The sequence below is a fragment of the Aedes aegypti genome, chromosome 3 (assembly GCF_002204515.2).
Source record: "Aedes aegypti strain LVP_AGWG chromosome 3, AaegL5.0 Primary Assembly, whole genome shotgun sequence".
Classification (NCBI taxonomy): Eukaryota; Metazoa; Arthropoda; class Insecta; order Diptera; family Culicidae; genus Aedes; species Aedes aegypti.
In genome coordinates this window covers 235,145,320-235,169,431 of record NC_035109.1, presented here as the reverse complement: position 1 = coordinate 235,169,431, position 24,112 = coordinate 235,145,320, and the positions used below count along the sequence as shown (strand labels likewise).

Here is a 24,112-nt window from a genome sequence, read left to right as displayed (position 1 = left end):
TTATTTTTCAACCAATTTTGAATCTTTTAGCATCATCGTTGTTTAAAATAAATTTGAAAAGTTTGTAGAACATTTTGAAACCATTTTGAAGGCAATTTGAGTGTTTCAAACTAAACTAATAAACTTAACCGAAAAAGTTAATGTTTTAGCTTTTAGGCAAATCTGATGTTACAATTTTCATTATTTCAATTTTGAAGATAATAATGCTAATAGATTCAAAATTGGTTGAAACATAACAAAGATATAAAATAACTGAAGATCATAGAGCGTTTATAACCTGAAAATGCATATTTAAGTCGCGTGTGTCACCTTACAAACTTAATATTTTTTCGAATAAAACTTTGAGGTCGTTGTTTTATGTGCAAAAAGTTATTCGTAAAACACGTGAGGGAGTAGTCTGACCAAAGATCAAGCCATCGTGTAAAATTACCAAAGACCAAAGATTACCTATCATTTAATTGAGGATTGCGGCCTGAGATTTTAAGCTTACAGGCTTCATGAATCAACAAGGTAATGACAATTCAAATACAGGATGCCATTTCTGCCGACGGTTCCATTAATGATCCTGGCAATCATCTGACCGTAATATTCAGAAAAAAAAACAATAGTCTGCTGTAATTTTATGAGCACCTTTTTGGGATTTAAATAGAACAAACGCAAGGTTACCTAAATTTTACGCATGCTAAAAACCAACTTAAACGACGAGTTATTATCCCACGACATTCTACTTCCGCAGAGCGGATGGTCAATGTCGTAAATATGCGTTTCTAGACTAAAAATAAACTCCGCATACTTACTGCTTATATGCGTCATTGAGTGACGTGTAGACGCCCAGTCTCGTGGTGGTGTAGGTCGCCTGACGCATGATTGCGGCGCTCAGGCCTTTGTACAGTGCCAGCGGACCCTCCCGCTTGATGATCTTGCCGATGGCATCGAATGTGTTGTTGTACTCTTTGACCGCGCCTCCAATGCCGGAGATCTGCATGCGGGTTTTGACCAGATCCAGCGGCTGCACCACGCATGTTGCCCCGATTCTGAAATGAAGAACGAGAACGAAAGAGGCATGACATGTATGAGTAAACTGCGATGTCGCTAATGAATAGCATTATTTGAGGGGGTGCTGACGAGCGAACAGATGTTTGTTCGCGCGTCATCAGCGAATCGGTGTTCATTGGTGTTGTGTAATAATACCTCCACTGGCATTACGGTTACCGCGAAAATTTATTCCGAAGGAGATATTTTTCCTACACTTATACAAAATTGGACTTCTAGAATCTAGACGATAAACAGCACCTTCAAAAGAGCTTGTTTGAGAACATAATTTGCACCGCATATCACATGACTGCGAGACGCTAACAAAGTGTAGAAAACAGTTTTATCGGTTATTACTAATGGAAGAACTCTGCGATTTTCAGCTTACCCAATTCGCACTTAATAAAAAGCTATTAACTCTCAGGGAGTCAATCAATTGAGTCAATTTAGCGCCTTATTACTGGGGATGTATCGAACGATATTTGTTATGTCGAAGATACCCACTGTTGTCAGCTGCGTAAGCATTGCGGTATAAAAAACTGCATCCATGATGTTGGATACATACACCTTGAGAGATGCGAATTTTTCGTTATGCATAGTTGTTACGGGAAGTCCAAATTGTTTTCGCACCAAATCCGTGCCGAATTAAATTAAATTAGCACAAAATTATATTATTTTGGTCAGTCCTTTAGAAATATATTTAAGTCACATGACATGCGTGTGCAACAATGGTCAATTGACAAAGAAAGCTCTCAGTTATCAACTGTGGAAATGCTCATAAGAACCCTACGCTAAGAAGCAGGATCTGTCCCAGTTGGGTCGTAACACCAAGAAGAAGAAGAATAAAAATATCCTCAGCTCTTCATATTTAGTTGTTTTGGCCTTCATTTTATTTGCAGTTGATTGGTTAAGGAAATAATATATGAGCTATGCAATGTTAAGTATCGAGAAACTTTCCTTAAAAGTTCATTCAGTTTAGTTAATTATTAATGTTACTTTTATCTTTATTAACGAAATTTGCAGCCCGAGGCTGGCTCATCTCGGCGGTTTAGTTAAGTTATGTGCAACAAAATTACAAAATGATGCTTCTCTATATTTTAAACATCTTCAACAACTATTCGGGTACCAGAAGCATACAATTTCTTTTTCGCTAGGATTTTAATGAGCTGCGCCGTTGTCTGTCCTGTCTTCGGGAGTTTCTTCAGTTTTTCGCTTTTGATGTTGTGCCTTTCGACCGCTTTTCAATACTCTTATAAGAAATCATCCTTATCGATCAACGCTCCGTCATCGTAATCATCGTCATCATCGAAACTTGAAGAGCAGTTTTTCTGTTCAAAACTAAAAATTATTCGATGAAAATGTGTTCACTGTGTTTCGGTAGAAAAACAGTATACAGTGAACACATTTTCCTGTAAATTTTCTTGATTTTGAACGAAAAAACTGCTCTTGAAAATTCCGAAATCAATGACGGATCCTGCCCCCTTAAGGCTAAGTAGCCCGTCATTCGTTTTGGCAACAATGTTGACTTTTACGCTTGCATTTCAAAGTGATAAAACTCAGTCTTGATCGTTTATATTGACTTGAAAATGTATCACTGTACGCACTAACATGCATAAAGTATGCTGATACTTTTTCAGCTGTGCCAATGAAAACCAACTGATTTTCTTTGATTCGAAATGGTGAGGTGAATTAGCAACAATCACCAACGACGCGTACAAATTTCAATGACGGCTTACTTCGCCTTAAATTAGGGTTAAATAAACAGAGCAGAATCATAAAAGAACGCTCGAAACCTGATAATGACTTAGTCCAACTGTGGTACTTCTTGAATGACAACTTGAATAATAATGCACTCTATAAAAAGTATGGCCTGCTCAGCATACTGTCAACCCACCACATTTCCTTTTCTTCGCCGAAAGACGTGCTTTCACTCTGAGGGGACAACTGTTATTTATTTAAACATCTGAGTTTAATATTTTCATGAAGTCTGCTGCCATTAAATCTTTCATCCAGAAATTTGCCTCAAATAATTTTATTTTATTTTATTTTACTCTATTTACAGATTGCTTGTAATTTGATTCTTCGTGACTTTTCGTCAATATTTGAATTGCTGTTTCTTCAGAAATATTGTCCAGCTTGACTACTTTTGAAGCGCCTTCTAAATAATTATACATTTTCATTTTCCATTTATTTTCCACAATATTTTTTTTATTTTTTTATACAATGGATCGTACCAGTATACCAATATAGTGAACATATGATTTTACCGCTGGTCACAAAGGATTGTAGCTTCAACTGTTCCATTTACATAACCTGACAGCTCAAAACTGTCATAACGACTTTTTCCTTTCCAAGGTGAGCATTTTATAAATTGCTTTTCTTCATAGGTCTCTTTCCTATGAGATGAAATAATTTACCTTCTCCAACTGATTTATCATCCGTCGTTTAGGCGTCTCCCTCACATGAGGCGAAACGTTCTTGTTGCCTGCTCTAATCAGATTTTCATCCGCCATTTCGGCGTCTCTCTTTTTGGGGCCTTCTTTTCTTTTTTTGCCTTCTCCGGCTTTTCACCGTTAAGGCTTCTCCCTACCATTAGGCGAGACATTTCTCTTGCCTTCTCCGGTCGGATTTTCATCCGCCGTTAAGGCGTCTCCCTATTTCTAGGCGAGACTTTTCGTATTACCCATACCTGATCCAATCAGATGTTATCCGTCGGAAATTCAGGTATTTTATAGTTACCGTTAATCGATAACTTGAGAATCAACTTGAGTTCCTGTCCTATCTGGATTCCGATTCCACCGTGGGTTCTTGCTCGTCGCCAATGTGGTACTTCTTGAATGACAACTTGAATAATAATGCACTCTATAAAAAGTATGGCCTGCTCAGCATACTGTCAACCTACCACACCAACTATTTTGGGCCTAACCCGTAAGTTATTCTGTAAATCTACAAAACATTGGCTGAGGATAGCAAAGATTTCCTAAATTTTATTCAGTCTATTCAAGAAACGTGTTTTGATGAAAAATCACAAAACAATTAGGTGACTGAGCTAATATATGGCCACATCGTATTGAAATGGCTCTTACTGCAAAGTTTCAGACAAATTGGCGTAGAAAATCCCCCATGCCAAACTTATTGGAGCTTGCAGAGAAACCAACACACTTAAATTATTTCACCGACCTCAGCAATACGTATCACCGAGAACCCAACAGCTGAGATTTCGGTAATTTTCAATACCGAATCTCGGTACTTATTTTACCAATATTTCGGCAAACCTAATTTTTTATCGAGATCTCAGCGAACGTTACCGAGATTTGGTAGACGTTTACCAAGATCTCGGTAAAAATTTTAACGAGATTCGTCGAATAATTACCGAGATATCACCTGTTGGGTTCTCGGCGATTCAGTTTACCGAGGTCGCTTTCCGAATTTAAGTGTGAACTGATCGTTACAAGTGTGTGACAATTAATAATATTTTTTATTATCTAATTCACATAGCATACTTGCTACGATTAACGTCCAACGCTCTATCATCGTAACCATCGTCATCATCGAAACTTCAACAGCAATTTATCTGTTCAAAACTGGAATTTATTCGACGAAAATATATGCACTGTGTTTTGGTTAAAGAATAGAATACAGTGAAAACATTGTCAGGTGAATTTTCATGATTTTAAATGAAAAAACTGCTTTTGAAAATTCTAAAATTGATGACGGATCCTGCCCTTTTAATATTCACCATTACCTTAGTCGGGCAGTAGAGAACCTTGATAATGTTGTTGCTCACTAGGTCCCGAATGTAATTGAACCGCGTTTAAATATGTTTTGTCCCGTGACTGTCTCCTTCGGCTCGCAGCATTACTATGCAGCTCTGGTTATCTTCGAGCACTATGATTGGTACAGTGTTCTTCTCATTAATGTCTTCCATTAGCTTCTGCAACCAGAGTCGCTCCTGACAGGCCTCCGCTAACGCCACGGTTGTTTCCGATCAGCACCGGACATCGGTGCACCACCATCTGCACGTTTTCCTTAATGCGCTCGGTAACTTCCGATTTCTTTTTCAGAAAGTAAACTACGGTGTAGCGGTAATAGTCATCATGCATCGTTAGAAAGTAACAACCCCCCGGCGTCCAGGATTATGTCTAATGGCTGCTTGGATCTTCGCTTGGATTTCTTTGGAAATGGCGTACGTACCAGCTTGCCCTCGAGACAACATTCGCAGGTCACATAACACCCACAATCTATGATGTGAATCCCATTCGCCAACTCTTTGAACTCCAGACCACGAATCTCATCCGGCTCACGATGCCAAGAAGGCAAACAGGACGGATCATGTTTGGTCCCTTGGTTGTGGCTCCAATTACCTTGTCATTCTTGAGAATGTGGCAGCCATCCCCAACGAACACGAGCTTAGCTCCCTTGGGAGCAAGTTTCTTCACAGAAATGAGATTGGTCTCGAACTGCGGAACAAACACTACGTCCGTGAAGAGAATAGTGCTGCGTTCACCCTTCGGAAATATCCAAATCAGCCTACACGAACCGATTCCTTCCGTGGTTATTTTCTTGCCGTCCGCGTGATCAACTTCCTGTTTCACGCTTCTGTCCAGTGTATCTAAACGTCGTTGTCCGGCCTGGTCCCCAACGCAGTCGTGAGGGTGTTGAAGGACTCGGGTAAGCTTCGTAGCACCATTGCCACCTACAGGTTTCTGTCCAATACCTGGCCTGCCACTCCTCGAAAAATTCTTCCATCTCGAATACGAGCCGCTCGGTGTCCTCGTCATCAGTATACCGTTTGATATCAACGTGACTTTTTCGTACTGGCCCCGTAGCGCATCCCAAGTCTACTTCGCCGTGGTTGAGGTCAATTGGCTGTCTTCCAGAAGTAGCCTAATGGACCTTTGCACGAGTTCACTAATTTGACATTTAAGCGGTGCCGTATTCACTAGCTACCATTGAGCTCTCGCCGAGCGGTGTCACGAACACATGCGCAAATTTGCTGGTTGAAAATACTGCCATTTGATTTTGCTGGAAACAGCTGATCTTTGTTTATATTTTCCACCAGCAATTTTTAAGTAGTGGTGGTGACATGTACCGTGTATGTACGCGATCGCAGAAACCACTATGGTAACGTAAACAACATGGCACCGCTCAAACGTCAACGACTGAACTCGTGCATTGGTCCATAGTGACATGCGCCTTCGGGTGTTGCATCGCCCGACCCGAAAGCCCCAGCACTTACCGTTGAACCAATAGCAATTCGACCTTCGTCTTCCAGATTCCGTAATTGCTTTCGTAAGGCTTGAAAATTCCAATACACTCCATTTTGGCTTGAAAACTTGAAGAATTAAAAACGAGTTTGATGATATTTTCACTTGTTGATCGGTCACGATGGTAATCAGTGTAGCCTGCCCATAATCTATGGACCGATGCACGAGTTCACTATTTGACGTTTGAGCGGTGCCGTGTTATTTACGTGACCATAGCAACGAGTGAATTCGGCACCGCTTAAACGTCAAATAAATGAACTCGTGCATAGGTCCATTGGAGCTTGTAGAGAAACCAACCGATCTTTACAAGTGTGTGACAACTATGGACCAATGCACGAGTTCATTATTTGACGTTTGAGCGGTGCCGTGTTATTTACGTTACCATGGCAACGAGTGATTTCGGTACCGCTGAAACGTCAAATTAATGAACTCGTGCATGGATCAATTAATATATTTTATTATAATTTGTAATGGCTTTATCGGTCATGCGACTCAAAGGAAAAGGGAGTCTATAGAAGATTTTTTTTTGAAAATGATCAAATGAATAGGATAGGCGTCGCAAGGGAGATTGAAATTAATTAGGTGGTGAAAATTGAGCAAGCCATAGGGGAACCAGTAAAGCATCGAAGCGTCCTGTATTCTATCTAGCTTCTCTACTGGAGAAGGGTTGGATCAAAGCTTTGAGCTTTGCAACCAACACAGCCCTGTGTGATATGGATTATGGTTGCTAAGTATCCTTTGATTGCTTTGTGTTACCTCATTTGAAGCCCAGTTAGCCAAGGTTTGCACGTTAAACGCAAACAGCAATATCTTTTCGACATGCAAAGATGATCTCTACGCTCAGATGAGATTGCGATGCCTGCATGAAACTTTCACTTTTGTTTTGCAGATATCTAAGGACCCTAGAGAGAAGGCGTGTTCGGAAAAGTTGTTCAGTGACTTAAGTAGGGCTATTATTATTTCAGCTAAGAAATTCGAGATTTTGCCACCAGGCGGCACTAGTGAGCCTGAAGGTTTTGTTTTGCGAATATTTCAGGATTCAGACGTTTTAGAAAGATGACATCTTCGAGAAAGTTGTTCAGTAGCTCAAGGGCTAACCAATCTCGAATTTCATGGCTTGAATAAAGATAGCCTTTGAGCTACTGAACAACTCTGCCGAAGATGCCAACTTTCTAAGTGGTCGGTCTTTTCTGGACAAACATTTGAAAAGGGCCCAAGAGGTCTTGAGCCTTTTTTCAGAAACGTTGTTGGTGAGCCCTTTTCATCCCGCCCACGCAAACTGACACCACTATCAGAAAGATTGGTGTCAGCTCTTCCTGATAGTGGTATTGGTGAGCGTAATCGAGTTGAATTGGGCTCAACAACGTCTTGCAAAGCCAATGTTTACCAATGTCGATGTGCCCTTTTGAAATGTTTGTCCAGTTTTGAGATATTTGCAAAACAAATGTTTCATGCTTACTGGAGTCATCTTGTGGCAAAATTTAGTATCAACTAGCTCGATCAATGATTGCTTTATTAACAACCTTGCCGAAAACGCCATCTTTATAAGTGTCCAGCATTCTGAGGTATATCATGATGACTGTAATATTTGGCATTCCAAGAAGCATTAGAAAAGGGCTCATCGGCATTGGTAAACAATGATTGTGAAGATGAGCTCAATTTAACTGGCTCACGCTGGTATTGGTGAACCATTATTAGGAATGCGTAAATTCGCCCTAGTAACTAAGCTGATCGAGCTGTAAATTATGCATATAAACATTGTACATAAAGCAAGTATTACTGTATAACTACATTTAAAGTGGTTACGTAAATTAAATTACGTTGGCGTATGGTCCCGCCCTAATTTGACCTCGCACCGGGCCTTGAAAACCAGCAATTCCTACTTTTCGATCACATGATTGATTATGCAATTCAGAAAACATATGCATTCTTTTTGCTAATTAAAAAAAACAAACGAAAAGAGTATATAGAAAGAAGCTCCATAATTTAGTAGAATTCGTATCACTGAACTCAATGAACTTCAGCCCACTACAACAAAAACAAAAAATAAAACGACGATGATAAGAGCACATAATCACACGGTACTCAGGCCACACGTCGCCGTCCAAAATAGCGAATCTAATCAACCAAATCCTTCGTGTTTGCTTTACTATTTGCAGCAGATTCATTCGAAACAAGGACATAATATGAGCAGCCTGATGCCGGTTCTTATCATTTCGGTAAACATTCGTACCTGCCGTCCATAGTTTATCAAAGGTTGTATGAACCGTATCGCAACGGTGGACTGCTTTTATCAATCAATGGTCCCCGTCTCGATTCTCAGATGCCATCGCGATGAAAAAGGCGCCAATTGAACGGCAAATGGCTTCTCCAGATTGATTTTGATTTGTGCAATTGGTGCAATTTCAACAAATCTGTAATCAGTCCCATCAAAATGAAGAAAAAGATTTTATAGCTATCAGTGTGTTTACTGTTAAACTGTGCTACGTATTGGCTAGCTGCGACTTTAGCCGAGTCGTATATCAATGATCTTGAACCAATGCAATCACGCATATATGCCTATTAGGGTGGTTCAAATGTCGGTTTTGCTTCACATTATTCATTGGATTCATGGTCAGTTTCTGTATGTCCTCTCAAAATTTGAGCTCATTTGGATGAACTGCACAAGCCATTCGTTTTAAAGTTTGTATGAGAACTACTATGGGAAAGCGAAGTAATTAATTCAATCAATCAGTTTTGACGTAGAATTACGTCTTTCTTCTCTATACAGGAGTGAAATTGGAATTTCAAAACCAAGAGCGTTACGTTACTTTCATAGCTGCCTATTTGCCTTTTCAATGCTCTTGACAGCAAGTTAGTTTGCTCCAAACTGACTTGCAAAAATTGACTCGCAATAAGTCAATTTTTTTTTGTCATTGGTGACTTTAATGCCAAACATCGATCATGGAATATTTCGCAAAGTAATTCCAACGGCAGAATTTTATTTGATGAGTGCTCTTCAGGATATTTCTCAATTCAGTACCCTGTTAGCCCTACGTGTTATTCCTTTTCTAGAAATCCTTCTACGATTGATTTGGTCTTAACCGACTCTATTCATCTTTGTAGCCAATTAGTTACTCATGCTGATTTTTAGTCTGATCATGTCCCTGTTACGTTTCAAATATCCCATGAAGCGATTATCAATCCTATCAGCTCCACTTTCAATTATTTTCGAGCCAACTGGAATATATATATGAAACATATATTGACTCTAATCTTGATGTTAACATTTCTTTACAAACAAAACAAGATATTGATAATGCTCTTGAAACTTTAACAAATTCCATTGTTGAAATCAAGAGCATTGCAATTCCAAAACGTGAAGTAAAATTTGAATCCGTGATTACAGACGATGGGGCCCAGATAGCCGTAGCGGTAAACGCGCAGCTATTCAGCAAGACCAAGCTGAGGGTCGTGGGTTCGAATCCCACCGGTCGAGGATCTTTTCGGGTTGGAAATTTTCTCGACTTCCCAGGGCATAGAGTATCTTCGTACCTGCCACACGATATACGCATGCAAAAATGGTCATTGGCATAGTAAGCTCTCAGTTAATAACTGTGGAAGTGCTCATAAGAACACTAAGCTGAGAAGCAGGCTCTGTCCCAGTGGGGACGTAACGCCAGAAAAAAAGAAGATTATAGACGATGATCTTAAACTCTTGATCCGTCTTGAAAACGTGAAGAGAATGCAATTTCAACGCACTCGCGATCCTGCCATGAAAATTATATGGCAGGTTTTGCAGATAGAAATCAAAGAACGTTTTTCACAATTAAGAAACAAAAAACTTGAAAATAAAATTTCTCAATTGGACCCTGACTCTAAGCCCTTTTGGAAATTATCTAAAATTTTGAAAAAACCTCAGAAGCCAATACCGGCATTAAAAGAGGAAAACAAATTATTACTAACCAATTGCAAAAATGCCCAAAACTTGCTATGCAGTTTGAAAGCGCGCACAATTTTAATTTAGGACTTACTAGTCCAATTGAAAATCAAGTTACTCAGGACTTCGAAAATATTTTCAATCAAGAGAACATTTTCGAAAATTGCTGGGATTTGATTTGGAAGAAGTGAGAACTATTATTAAAAAAAGAGGGCAGGATCCGTCATTGATTTCGGAATTTTCAAGAGCAGTTTTTTCGTTCAAAATCAAGAAAATTTACAGGAAAATGTGTTGACTGTATTCTGTTCCTCTACCGAAAGACAGTGAACACATTTTCATCGAATAATTTTTAGTTTTGAACAGAAAAACTGCTTTTCAAGTTTCGATGATGACGATGATTACGATGACGGAGCGTTGATTGTTAAAAGCATCATGTTTACAGCACTTTATAAGGCCTCCAAGGACCGAAAGTTTTGTTGTTTATGCTTTATTTTTGTTGCTCTTTGTTTTTTGTACCCTAAATTAATGAACAAACGAATTATAAATTAGATCCCAATTATTGGGTTAAAATTTTTACTGTCCGGTCATAGAGGATAAGAGGTGTCCGGCCATAGAGGACTTGCAATGGTTTACAAAAAAGGTCATTTTCTAATAAATTTTGCATTGTGATTGATGCAAAACTTACTGAAGCCAACGTACGGAGACAATTCTCGCGTAACTTTTCAAAACGGCCTATCTAACAATTCACACATTTCTCGATTACTTTTTCAAATCGACGTAAGTAACTTCCATACGGTTTTGAGAAAATTAATTCAGAAGATTCACAACCTGTCTTCTAAAACTGTTTTAAAATGAATCACCTTTTTAACATTTTTTCAACGTGTACATTGCTTAAATTTTGCATACAATGAGCTCGCGTTCAAAAACTATGGAGTTCCTATTATTTCACACAAAAATTTTATGACAAAATGATAAGCCGTTTCATTCAGTTACTTGCGACGTTTTTCTACCAGTGTAAAATCGGCTCAAGTAGTGTTTTGTTTTGATTCGTGGTTAAGTCACTTTGTCTCCTCCATACAGCGGGGCGGCGAAAGTATTGGTTAGGTTGCGAAAGTTGAAAATCTTACTTTCGTCGTTTTGTAAATCCGAAGAATAAACGTTCTAAAAGTGAAAAATCGAGTTGGTTCAGAGCAAAACGTGTAGAATTTCGTCTGAGAAACACGTAGGATCGATAAAGTAAGTTTGTATACTTTTTTGACTTGAGTCTATATGAATAAGTTTTCGAGATTTCGAGTAAATCGAGCTTGAAGGTTGTGAAAATATATTTTGAAACTGTATCAAAACGAAACAATTTTTCCCCACTGTGTTGCTTGTAGAGGGAAGCAGTGTAATAGAGTTCAACGTATGAAATGAAATTTTGTCAATTTATTTGGAAATTACACTGAAATCTATAAAAACATCAGATAGGACGTTTTGACCAAAAATATGTACATAGGATAAATCACATAGGTCGTTCTGTTTCAACAAGTGTTACATTGGACATTCATTTCGGTCATTTTGTTTCAGTTATAGTAACATCGGACATTTTGATTTGAGTAACAAGCATGTTTTATTTCATTTGGTATCAACGTGCGTTGAACTGCTTCAACATTCAAGTTGAACTGCTCATTTTGTTGCGGTGTGATAATCGCAGGGACCAGCTGTGCTTTGTTTTGATTCATTTGAAGAAGGGGCGAATGACCTTCGGGTTAAAGTTTCTCACGAACAACAACAATTTGATTCATTCAATGCCACGCCATCACTTTTCCTCCTCCGCCTATGTGTCCTATGTAGCAACAGAAGGAGGGGAAACGTTGAGCTGTATTTGGGACTTTTTGCTTTCTCGCTGTTTCTCTCTCAATATTCCCCCCGTTTCAATGCTGGTTTCGCCCACACTTGTTCGTGTGTGAGTTACCCACTGCACGACGGGTGGTGACGACTGTGTTGCATTCGGCACCAGCCGTTGGCGCAAACAAAAAATAGCGGTGGGAAATGATGACGATGACGGCGCCGTCGATTGTGTTGTAGGAAACCAATGCCAAACAAATACATACAGCTTCTCCGCTCTTCGGTGAATGATTGCTCTGCAAATATTTGTGCGCAAGTCGCGCATGCACGTTGCTCGTGTTGCTGCCGGGGATTTTTTTTTATTACCGTACGGGTTTGGGCCGAAGGGTCTCATATTTTCATGAAACTTTTTCCACAGGCAGGGCTCATGGATATATGAATAAAAAAAAATTGAGAAAAATTCAGGGTCGCCTATTTTTCCGGAAAACTCAGGTGGAATTTTTTTGTTTTCCCTTGACACTACTTACTTTAAAAAATCATAACTCAAGAACGAAGCATCGTAGAAACAAAGTTTTTATATGAAAATTTAAGCAAATTTTCTCAAAAATAAAAAAAAATATGAACTGGAAAAAGTTTTCCACAAAATTTTCCACCGTTGGGAAAATTCGTAAAGAAAAGCCGGAAAAACTATGCCCGAACTCGTGGAAAATTTTCAAAAAAATATTTTCGAGAAGGTAATTTCAGTCTTGGGAACTGTGACCACAATTCACCACAGTACATCGATTCTGCCATTCAACCAAAACACAAAGCAGCAGCAGCATCAATACCATCAGGCGTTGCGCTGCCAACGGTTCACACACTGCTTGACTGTTTCTGTCTCTCCACTATGACCATTTTCGGGCAGCCATTCCAAGGTGAATGATTGAAAAAAGTGTTAAATCATTCAATCGCTAATATTTCGCTAGTGTTTTCAACTAATTGAAATCTATTAGCTCTAACAGAAAGAGCACAATCATTCCGTTGCGATACATATAAACAAGATCAATTTCATGCTACCTTTATCGAGCAAAAATGCAAAACCCCGAAAACCGCAAAAATCGTGTCACCACTGTGCTCGAGTCATTTCGCATTCGGGGTTGAAAAACGTTAGGAAGAAGAAGATTACAGTTTTGAAGAGCCGTGACATTTTTTGGTTTTGAACGGTCATGGTTTGCTTTGGATTTTGATGGTCGTGTAGAAAGATGTAAATGTAGAGGCGGTAAATGTTTGCTCCAGTACTTTTCTCATCACTGGGTAATTTTATAAGCCTTAATCACTGAAATTTTTGGAATGCACTTTTTTTTCGTTTTTGAGTTATGGCCAATTTTGTGAAAAATGTCCAGATGTGTCATATAAGACTTTTCTTTGAAAAATCATAACTCAAGAACGAAACATTGTAGAAACAAAGTTTTTGTATGAAAATTTAAGCAAATTTTCTCAAAAATCCGAAAAAAAATATGAACTGGAAAAAGTTTTCCACAAAATTTTCCACCGTTGGGGAAATTCATAAAGAAAAGCTGGAAAATCTATGCCCGAACTCGCGGAAATTAAAAAAAAAAAAAATTTAAGAAAGAAACTTTATAAACTTCAATTCTGGTAACTTTTAGGATGTACTTTTCTTTAGTTCCTGATCTATGGTCAATTTTGTAAAAAATGCAAAGATTTGTTTTCAAAGAAAAGGCTAATATGGTCATTTTTCACAAAATGGTCAACTCAGGAACAAAAAAAAAGTACATCCTAAAAGTTACTAAAATTGAAGTTTATAAAGTTTCCTTCTCAAAAATATTTGCATAAAAAATTTCCGCGAGTTCGGGCATAGATTTTCCAGCTTTTCTTTATGAATTTCCCTAACGGTGGAAAATTTTGTGGAAAACTTTTTCCAGTTCATATTTTTTTTGGATTTCTGAGAAAATTTGCTTAAATTTTCATATAAAAACTTTGTTTCTACAATGTTTCGTTCTTGAGTTATGATTTTTCAAAGAAAAGTCTTATATGGCACATCTGGACATTTTTCACAAAATTGGCCATAACTCAAAAACGAAAAAAAAGTGCATTCCAAAAATTTCAGTGATTAAAGCTTATAAAATTACCTTCTCGAAAATATTTTTTTGAAAATTTTCCACGAGTTCGGGCATAGTTTTTCCGGCTTTTCTTTACGAATTTTCCCAACGGTGGAAAATTTTGTGGAAAACTTTTTCCAGTTCATATTTTTTTTGGATTTTTGAGAAAATTTGCTTAAATTTTCATAAAAAAAAACTTTGTTTCTACGATGCTTCGTTCTTGAGTTATGATTTTTCAAAGTAAGTAGTGTCAAGGGAAAACAAAAAATTTCCACCTGAGTTTTCCGGAAAAATAGGCGACCCTGAATTTTTCTCAATTTTTTTTTATTCATATATCCATGAGCCCTGCCTGTGGAAAAAGTTTCATGAAAATCTGAGACCCTTCGGCCCAATTTGTACGATAATAAAAAAAATCCCCTGCCGTGAAGCATGTGTATATGCTTCATCGACCATGGATCTGAATCGGATTGATAGAATAAGATCATGATGCTGAATACATTTTCCTACATGCACTCAATACGCTTATAACATGAAAAGAGAACTGGCAGCTGAGCGAATGCTGATCCAATCCAGCGTAAGCCTAAAACATGATTTGGCAAAAAGACCAAAATACAGTTTTATGTACCTCGTTCTCTTTTTGTTATTTGAGCGTATTCAGTATTGCGAGGCAGAGCGACTCTGAAAATATCGACATTTTGTTGCGGTGTGCTAATCGGAGACACCAGCTGTGCTTTGTTTTGATTCATTCAATCCCACGACGTCACTTCTTCCCCTTCGTCTATGTGTCCTATGTAACAACAGAAGGAGGGGAAATGTTGAGCTGTATGTAGGACATTTTGCTCTCTCACTGATTCTCCCTCAATTTTCCCCCCGTTTTTATGACGGTTTCGCCCACATGGTCATGTGTGAGTTTCCCACTGCATGACGTGCTGGTGGTGACGGCTGTGTTGCAATCAGCACCAGCCGTCGGTTGAAACAAGAAATTGCGGTGGGGAATGATGACGACGACGACGCCGTCCATCTTGTTGCAGGAACTCGAGAAAGGAGCCCACGCATAACAAATACATACAGCTTCTCCTCTCTTCGGTGATTGATCGCTCAATATGTAAATATGTGTGAGCAAGTCGCGCATGTACGTTGCTCGTGTTGCTGCCTGGAAGCATATTTATATGCTTGATCGATCATGCATCTGAATCAGATTGATACAATGACATCATGATGCTCAATCTTGTGCTCAATATCATTCCCCTATATGCACGCAATGCGCTAATAATATGAAAAGAGAAGTTGCAGCTGATCCAATCCAGCGGAACGGTAAAACATGGTTTGGCAAAAAGACCAAAATACAGTTTTGTGTAACTCATTCTCTTTTTGTCACTTGAGCGTTTTCAATTTTGCGAGGCAGTGCGACTCTGAAAATATCGACTGAAATGATTCGCTCCCAATACGACAATAATTGTCGAATTATTCGTCCGGTGGGGTGTGCTGCTGTCGTCATGATGATGGTTGACGAGAGCAATGTCAAACTCATTCATGGTTTCAAAACATTCGGAACAAAATATTTATTTTCACCACTTACTTCACTTATGTATGAAATTGAATGAGATCCAATGGTAGAGAATTCATTTATCTACCCAATGGTATTTTTAGGGGCAGCGAAGAATGTCCCGAAGCGTGTTTTATTTAAGCGCAAAAATCGCTCAGGCGAAAGTTCCAATGAAACTAACCTCACATATCCTGGTTTTCCAACCTCAAACTAGTGCTCCTACCAGCCGGATCTCAATTTTTATGAAAGAAGTGCAATAATACAAAAAACAAACGTATGTAGAACATAGAGAATGGATATTCCTACCTTTTCCGCCTAACTGTTTCATTGTGAACCGTCTTATATCAGGTAAATAAAACATTTTTCCCCACAGCGGCATGTGATGGATGCGTGAAAAATCAAATCTCTCATCATCTGACTAGTTGCGCTACTAAAGCATAGATGGCTAACAGTATTTTGCGTTTTGCGATTGGAAGCGTATTGAGAAGCAGTTATTATGGCATTCTATACATCTAAGTAGTGTCTCAGACACGCTTCTACAAATCATTCTACCTTTTAAACTCCATTCCAAAGCTTTATTCAGGAATGTCCAATGTAACATTAGAATCGTGTTTATTCATAAATGTTACATATGACATGTGGTCGGTTCTCTGATCAAAGGTCCAATGTAACAATTGATTAAAAGCGATGCAGTTTTGAACATTGGTCATTTTGTTAAGCTTTTAATAGATTAATTTGTTGTTTATATATCAGAACGAGTGTTCTAATGTGCTGCTAAGTGGTGCAACGCAAATGATTTGCAATGATAATCTCGATTTGTTTACATTTGTTACTTAGGACGTTTTGAAAAGTTACGCGAGAATTCAGCTTAAATTAAGGTACCACGGGGCAAGTGGGTAAATGGGATAAGTGAAAATATTTGGTATATTTAACTGGATAAGTGAATTTCAACAAAAATAACTGAACAGAAGAAAATTAAAGTAATAAGAATGAAATTTTCTTTTTTTACATGTTACTTATGTTATTGTTCATTGGGACGCCTCAACAAATGATAAAGGTAATAGAAATCGTGAATATATCTGTTAGTTTTTAAATTTATTATTCAAAACGATAAACGAAAAGTAAAAAGACGTCTTTCAAAAACTTTTTCTGTACTTTTGTCTTCAATTTAACATAAAAAAATTCAGCATTCTGCTTATATTTGGTGGGAGTCAAGCTAAAAAATATACACGACCTCATTTGTTGTAATTTAAAGTCTCTAGGATTTGAAGAATTCCAACTATGCGAAATCCATTACCCACTTGCTCCACGGTACCTTATAAGAAACATTTGTGGCTACACTTGTATGAAATTTTATCGTTTCACATTTTTTTGGTAGATTGTATCAGAGTGAAACTTTTAACAGCTACTGTTTGTTTACGTTTGGACATGAAAACGTCATAGTTTGTATACACTGCAAAAATGTGTTTTGGTATAATCCTGGAATATTAAAACGTTAATATCATTTTTCGTTTTTGGAAAATTCAAACTGTCCGGGCATATAGGCTGTCCGGCCATAGAGGACTTCTTCCTAAAAAAAAATTTCAATCTTTCCACGGGACGTACGCTGGGCAGCCTTGGTTTATACCATGGTTTTTCTTGATTGATTTTGAAGCGTTGCAAGTCACCTCGTTCGGTAGTAGTTATTGATAGAGTAAAATGGACCTATGCACGAGTTCATCATTTGACGTTTTAGCGGTGCCGCGTTATTTATGTGACCATAGCAACCTGTGAATTCGGCACCGCTCAAACGTCAAATTATTGCATTAGTCCATATCATCTCACCATTATGATGTGATGAACCAATATCTAAGGAACAGTGAAATTAGTTATGGCATCAAAATTTGACATTCACTAGTTATTCCAGAATTTTTTTAACGTAGAAAAAATAACAAATTTTGGTATGCATATTAGTTGTAATTTATGACTATTTTTTTTTTATTTTCCTCTCTTTCACTCTGCAGGGAATTGTTATTCTATTTGTCAATTCGCTAAGCTTGAATCTAAGCTTAATTTAGTTTGATTTTTTTGTAGTAATGTAATGTATGAAAATTCAATTATACTGCTACAATAGATGTCTGATTTGGACACGATCTTCGACACAGCTGAAGCTGATAAGTGTATCTAACAGTATCAGCACAACACTAACCCGGCACATGTGCAAACACTATATACCTACCAATTGAAAGAATTACTTCGTTTTCACTACTAACTACTATGTAACACGATTTTATTGCGCTTCAATATCGCAATTTTGATATAATAAATGAATAAAAAAAGATTACAATTCGTCGACTTAATGACATTTCAGTTTACATTTACATAATGACAGTTCGTGCCGAAGTAAAATTAGCCGAGGGGTGATTCAAACGCGTTTTCCATACTAATTTCAAACGCGTTTTAAAAATAGTTCCAGGGCACGGAAAATTATGAAACTTTGGATTCTGGCTTAGTTTTTAACGTAGAATCAGAATATGTAAAAAACAGGATACCCCTAAACAAGCCAATTGTTAACACAAATAACCTTATATAAACCGATGTTTTGATCCACCCTAATGCCTCCTACAGGTTTGCCGGCCGTGCCCTTGACTGTCGTTGCTACAATGGAGATTGCTTGGCATGTTGGAGTCGATTCTTATTGAATGGTTGTGTGTACGTAATCAACCAACACACCATTAACACAATTTTCGTGAGGTCAGAACTCAGATATGATTCCAAGGGATACACAGAGGTCAGCAAGTATTATATTCAATCAATCTATCTTCGCAGTTCTGTTCTACCGGTCTAATCTATCACAAAGTCTACCTAGTGACGTACATATCTCTTATGGTTTTATGTTCATTTAATACGTAGAAACCGGATTGTGACCAAAATGTGAGTTCGTCTCTTATCCGTTTTCGCGAGTTTCGTACGTTTTTTTTATGTGCGTTAAGTTTCACCTATCAACGCACGAAAATAACTCTCACCCTCACCCCATATTAGATAACATCCAAAGTATATTTGCTCAGAAATTACTTACCCGGAAAGACCTCCAAACAAATACTGGATGTAGACTGGCTTCTTTTTGTCGCCCATTATTACTGCTGATTCGTCGGTTGGCTGTTTCTGACGATGTAGATTTCAATTATTGTCTTGGACCAATAGTACAGCAAACGGAAATAAAATCTCCGATAGATTGTGTCGTTCGATTCCTTTATCTTTTCAATATTCAAATTGCACAAACTGCGGAAGCGACCGGGAAATGATTGTCTGCGAGGGAAATGCAATTGGATTACTATGATGACTAATGGTGGCGGTGGAATAAATTCAAATTCGCGAGAACGATCATTTCACCGATGGGAAGCTGAACGAGTACTGGCCCCTGGCACTTCTTGGTGGCGCCGATTCGTGATCACTAAAGACGAGACGCAGACGAGTGGTGAATAAAAATTCGATTGTATTTACTGGTGGGGTGTCGTTCGTGTGTGTACGTAAGACATGTACCAACACTATCAGCTGTTTCGGATTTGTGGTGGCGATGCGAACGGACGAAGGTCAAGATTGTAATCAAAAAGAAGAATCGGTTCTGACGTTCTCTGTCAACGAACTGTTCAGGGTTGAAGCCAATATTTGTCAAATTTTAGTACTTACACTGAAACAAGCGTTGAAACGACCTATCTAACAATTCACACATTTCGTTTAAATCGAGCTTGAAGGTTGTGAAAATATATTTTGAAACTGTATCAAACTCAAACATTTTTTCCCCACTGTGTTGCTTGCAAAGGGAAGCAATGTACACGGAGAGAGTGGAAAATTCTAATTAATATATTTTATATGCGATTGAACTCATTTGTACATTTTATTCATTGCAAAGATTATAAAACAGATTCTTTTTAAGCTTTCCTATGCATAATTCAGAAATATTATTAGCTAAACATATTGATCGTTCGATATTGCTCTGAGGACTTTGTAAAATTTGCACGTTGCTCACTTTCAGTCGTTTTCCAGCTGCATTGTAAAAAGTTTCTTTCTTGTACGGGTCTAGTTTTATCGTTTCACTTATTTTGCTGTTTATTTATTTATTTATTTAACCAAAATTTTGAAAGAGGGAAAAACCCCTTTGAGTGATATCTGTTCGAAATCTTTCTCAAAGAGGCACAAAACCTCTTTATCTTTTCATATAACGTTATAACAGAAAAATTAAAACTAAAGGCTCATACGGTAAAAATTAACCATAGCAGAGCCATAAACTAGGGGGCCCAGATAGCCGTAGCGGTAAACGCGCAGCTATTCAGCAAGACCAAGCTGAGGGTCGTGGGTTCGAATCCCACCAGTCGAGGATCTTTTCGGGTTGGAAATTTTCTCGACTTCCCAGGGCATAGAGTATCTTCGTACCTGCCACACGATATACGCATGCAAAAATGGTCATTGGCATAGTAAGCTCTTAGTTAATAACTGTGGAAGTGCTCATAAGAACACTAAGCTGAGAAGCAGGCTTTGTCCCAGTGGGGACGTAACGCCAGAAAGAAGAAGAAGAAGAGCCATAAACTGCAACATGGATCCAAGTGAAGTAATGGGGTATGGGGTGGCTTCCAAAACGGGATGAGGGAGGGGGTCTACCAAAAAAGAGTCCATCTTCATATCTGCAAATAAAAACAAGAAAAACACACACACACACCAGCAGAAATATCAAATAGTATATGAAATCTCATTCAAAAAACTATATAAAAGTTTAAGTATTTGATAACATTTCGTACCCAATATATCCCGAATAGATATTGTATAAAAATAACAAAAAACAAATCACACTTGGTAAGTTTCCCAAGAAACATTTGCCTATTTTATAATCATTTATTAAGCAATTTTTCACAACTACATACTGAATAGTTGCTTTATTATATTACTTTGCAGCTGCTACGCACACATTGTTCAAGCAAATCTGGCGAAATTATTAAGCTTCTTATCATTTAGTGACTGTAATCATATATTATAATGATGTTTATTCAGGTTTCACTTAGCTTAATAAGGATTGATGATTTAACAACGCTAGTTTAACAAACTACATTATTGCTGTATAATTCAGCATCATGTTGAACAACATTTTAATTACTTCCAAGTGAAGCCTTTGTTCAGGCGTTGTTCACACAAATTTGGAGAAGTTATAAAGCGTGTCGTTGTATATTGACTTTATTCTACAACTTCAAAATCGCTTCATATGCATTCATCTCAGCTGTTATTCAACTGCCACAAAATTGATTGAAAACAAATAAATGACTAAAAATAGCTAACACTGTATGCATCAAATGCAGTGTATACCTTAACCATGAATTAAATAACCACACTTTTAATAATTACCTGAATACTGGATTCAAACTTGAGACCTTCCCATCGTCAGCGGTATACCTTGCCATCTGTGTCATCCTTGAATTCTTATATCAGTCTTCCAGTGCCCAATATAAACCTCTTGTAGCTGATTATTGATCATGCTTGAGCTTCTATTCAACAATAACTAATCAACACGTGCTATGCTGATCAACAACTGAATAAGCGCATTACTTCTGCTGCTGTTCAGTACTGATGCGAGCTGAACTCAGTCGGCTATTTATAGCGCACAGTGAGAAAATTTATTTCAATGCTGGTCAAAAATAAAGTTTATTCACAAAGTAAAAACAGTCTGAAATGATTAATCGAATTTCATAATAAGTTTTAACTTGTTAAAACTTTAATTGAATTGTTCATCTAACTATACTAAAATTCATTTATTAAATGTATAATATTTCTACTAGGTTAATATTTTAATTATTTGTCGTACTTTTTCCATCTATTAAACATTATACAAATATAAAATATATTTCAATCAATAATCCTATGTCAGAAGACTGATTCAAAATATTTTCTAAACAGCAAACATTCTAAACATTTTAAATATTGTATTGAGAAAGCATCAATTATTATTGTATCTAACATGTTTTTATATATTAGTAAGTTAGTGGCGAATTCGCCAAGGGTAAAAAGCCATTCAAATGAAGATAAATAATAATAATATTAGTAAGTTGAACATTGCAATACATTAGGAATACAACGCAATTTTTAGATATTTTGTCCATTTTTCAAAAATTTGGCTATGGTGTGACCTCTTTTGTAAGGCTTCTTTGTTGCTGAACAATGTGTTTAGTAATCGTTATTTTGGACTTCTTTGGATGACCTGCTCGGATGATATATCTATGTTGTATTAGGATTTTATAAAATACCTATTCAGCTTTAAATCATGTTCATGTTAAACATGGAAACAGCTGAAGTGCGAAGCAACCAAAACGTTAGTTCGTCTCCTGTACATCTGTTTACACAATTATATTTGTTTGGTGGAATATTGGCTCTTTAATAGAAGGAAAAATGACTTGTTCAACTCATTAGTAAAACAATCTTGACAAGTCGGCAGAGATTCTTTGGAGAAGTTTAATAAGTGTTGATTCTACTATTATTCATTCCAATGAAAAATGTTGAACATTGACTTAAATTTGGATCTTAATACCATCTTCTCAGCTCTTTGTAGGGCATTTTTTCAGCTGTCACCATTATTCAACAATAATTAACTATGTATGTTTATTTGTGACAGTTGACTGTAAGTTGGGTAACCACTTTCATGTAACTATTGTTAAATTATTATTTATACTTCGATTATCATTAAAAATGTTATGATTAGTAACTTTTTCCGATATCAATAACGTCGCAGATGATGATCACTACATTTGGAAAATTTAAATTTTGATATTTTTAATCCAATGTGATTCGAACTTTACCCTCGTTGATCCATTATGTCGCTATTACGTCCATTACGTTAATCCATCTATCGCATACACGTCTTGGATTTGATTTGAAAACCATTTGAAACATTTGAAAATAACATAAAAAGACATAATATGTTTTGCTTGAATAAGAGCATACTCATATACTGTTATTCACATTGTTTATAAGTTTTACTAATCATGCTGGTCAACATTTTAAGTATTAGACACTGAAACTTTTGTACAATTTGTTGTTAATCAAATGTTCAATATGCTACTAAAATGATGGCTACAACCTATAGAAGCTTTTAATCAGTCAATTGTTAAACTTCTTATGTGTTGTAGAACAAAAGCTACTATATTTGCATTTTCGGAGGTTTATCCAGCTCTTATTCAAAACACAAAGTGGAAGTGGAATAACAGCTTTTTTATAAGCGGAAATTAATATTATTCAATTAATGATTCAACTAAAAATTTGTTCAGCAATGGTTGCTGCTATGCAGCTTGTATTAAACACGTAAGTATCTTAAAAGCTACCAATTGTTCCTTGGGTTATTTCCCGAACAGCACTTCCCGGCTGTGGAACTATGTAAATATTCTAAATATTGCAACATGACTTTTCCCCAGAGTATGATTCGTCCATCTTCAAACGCAAAAAACTGATCCAGGAACACCACCGATGGAATCTGTACGACTTCATGGATGATCCCCCATTTATCAAGCGCAACTTCCGGTAAGGATCTTCAACCTACAACGGGTTTCTTCGCACCGTTTAAAATGACTTTGCAAAACAGATGTACGTCTCCAAACATCTGCTGAGATGAGCATGTGGAAATTTATTTGCAGCAAGGGCGGAATAAAACCAATTTTCTATGAAAATGCGGGAAATTTGGACCAAGGATATGAAAATGAATGCGCTATATACAAAGTTTACATTATTAGAGTTTTCTGGCCTTTGTTTACCGTAAACAAAGAAAAATGGCTGATTTTATTCATAGCACATGATTTTAGAACTTTATACGTTAAATGTTTATTTCCCGAATAATCATTTACCAATATAAAACCTGTTTATACTAGCCAAGCTTAATAAGCTAATATGCATAGCAATGAGTGAATAGACCGAATATAGTTTTAGAATAGTATTTAAGCCATTTAGTATAACATTTTCTTAGCGTGTAATAGAGTTCAACGTAAGAAACTAAATTTTGACAATTTAATTGGAAATTACACTGAAATCTATAAAAACATCAGATAAGACGTTTTGATAAAAAATACCAAGGTAACCAGTAAGCACTGTTATAAGCGGTAAATGGGCTGTTCAACGGCATTTCAGTGCCAACTGGCAGCATATAACATTTTTAAATGCTTTTAGGCATTGTGATCCACAAGCCTTGAAATTAGCTGTATACGGGTATATAACGCTATATTACAGGGCTTGTAAACCCTGTGCCTATTAGCAGTACACAAGGGCTGTGAATGCTTATAAACGGCTTGGTGACATGACGTTTATGACAACAAAGCCGAAACAGATTTCAATCAAAACAAATTTAGATTCGATGATCAAATTTGGTTAAAATATATTCTGAACAGCAGAATGATTGCAGAAGAAGTCCACAAAT

The 24,112-nt window shown here is 37.1% G+C and overlaps 1 protein-coding gene across 2 annotated transcripts in view; it reads right to left on the bottom strand.

The window, feature by feature from the left end:
- LOC23687815 (mitochondrial 2-oxoglutarate/malate carrier protein) overlaps positions 1 to 19,215 on the bottom strand; it is a 32,437-nt gene extending 13,222 nt beyond the window's left edge. Inside the window, exons 1-3 of one of the 2 annotated variants that reach the window (XM_021849256.1) lie at positions 19,063 to 19,215; positions 18,749 to 18,978; positions 798 to 1,034 (exon numbers count right to left, since the gene is read on the bottom strand). In XM_021849256.1, the coding sequence (XP_021704948.1) occupies positions 798 to 1,034; positions 18,749 to 18,804 (293 nt within the window). In that variant the 5' untranslated portion in view covers positions 18,805 to 18,978; positions 19,063 to 19,215. Of the gene's footprint in view, positions 1 to 797; positions 1,035 to 18,748 lie in introns of both variants that reach the window. The other variant, XM_011494872.2, reaches the window with a different exon arrangement.
- Positions 19,216 to 24,112: the final 4,897 nt, after the last annotated feature.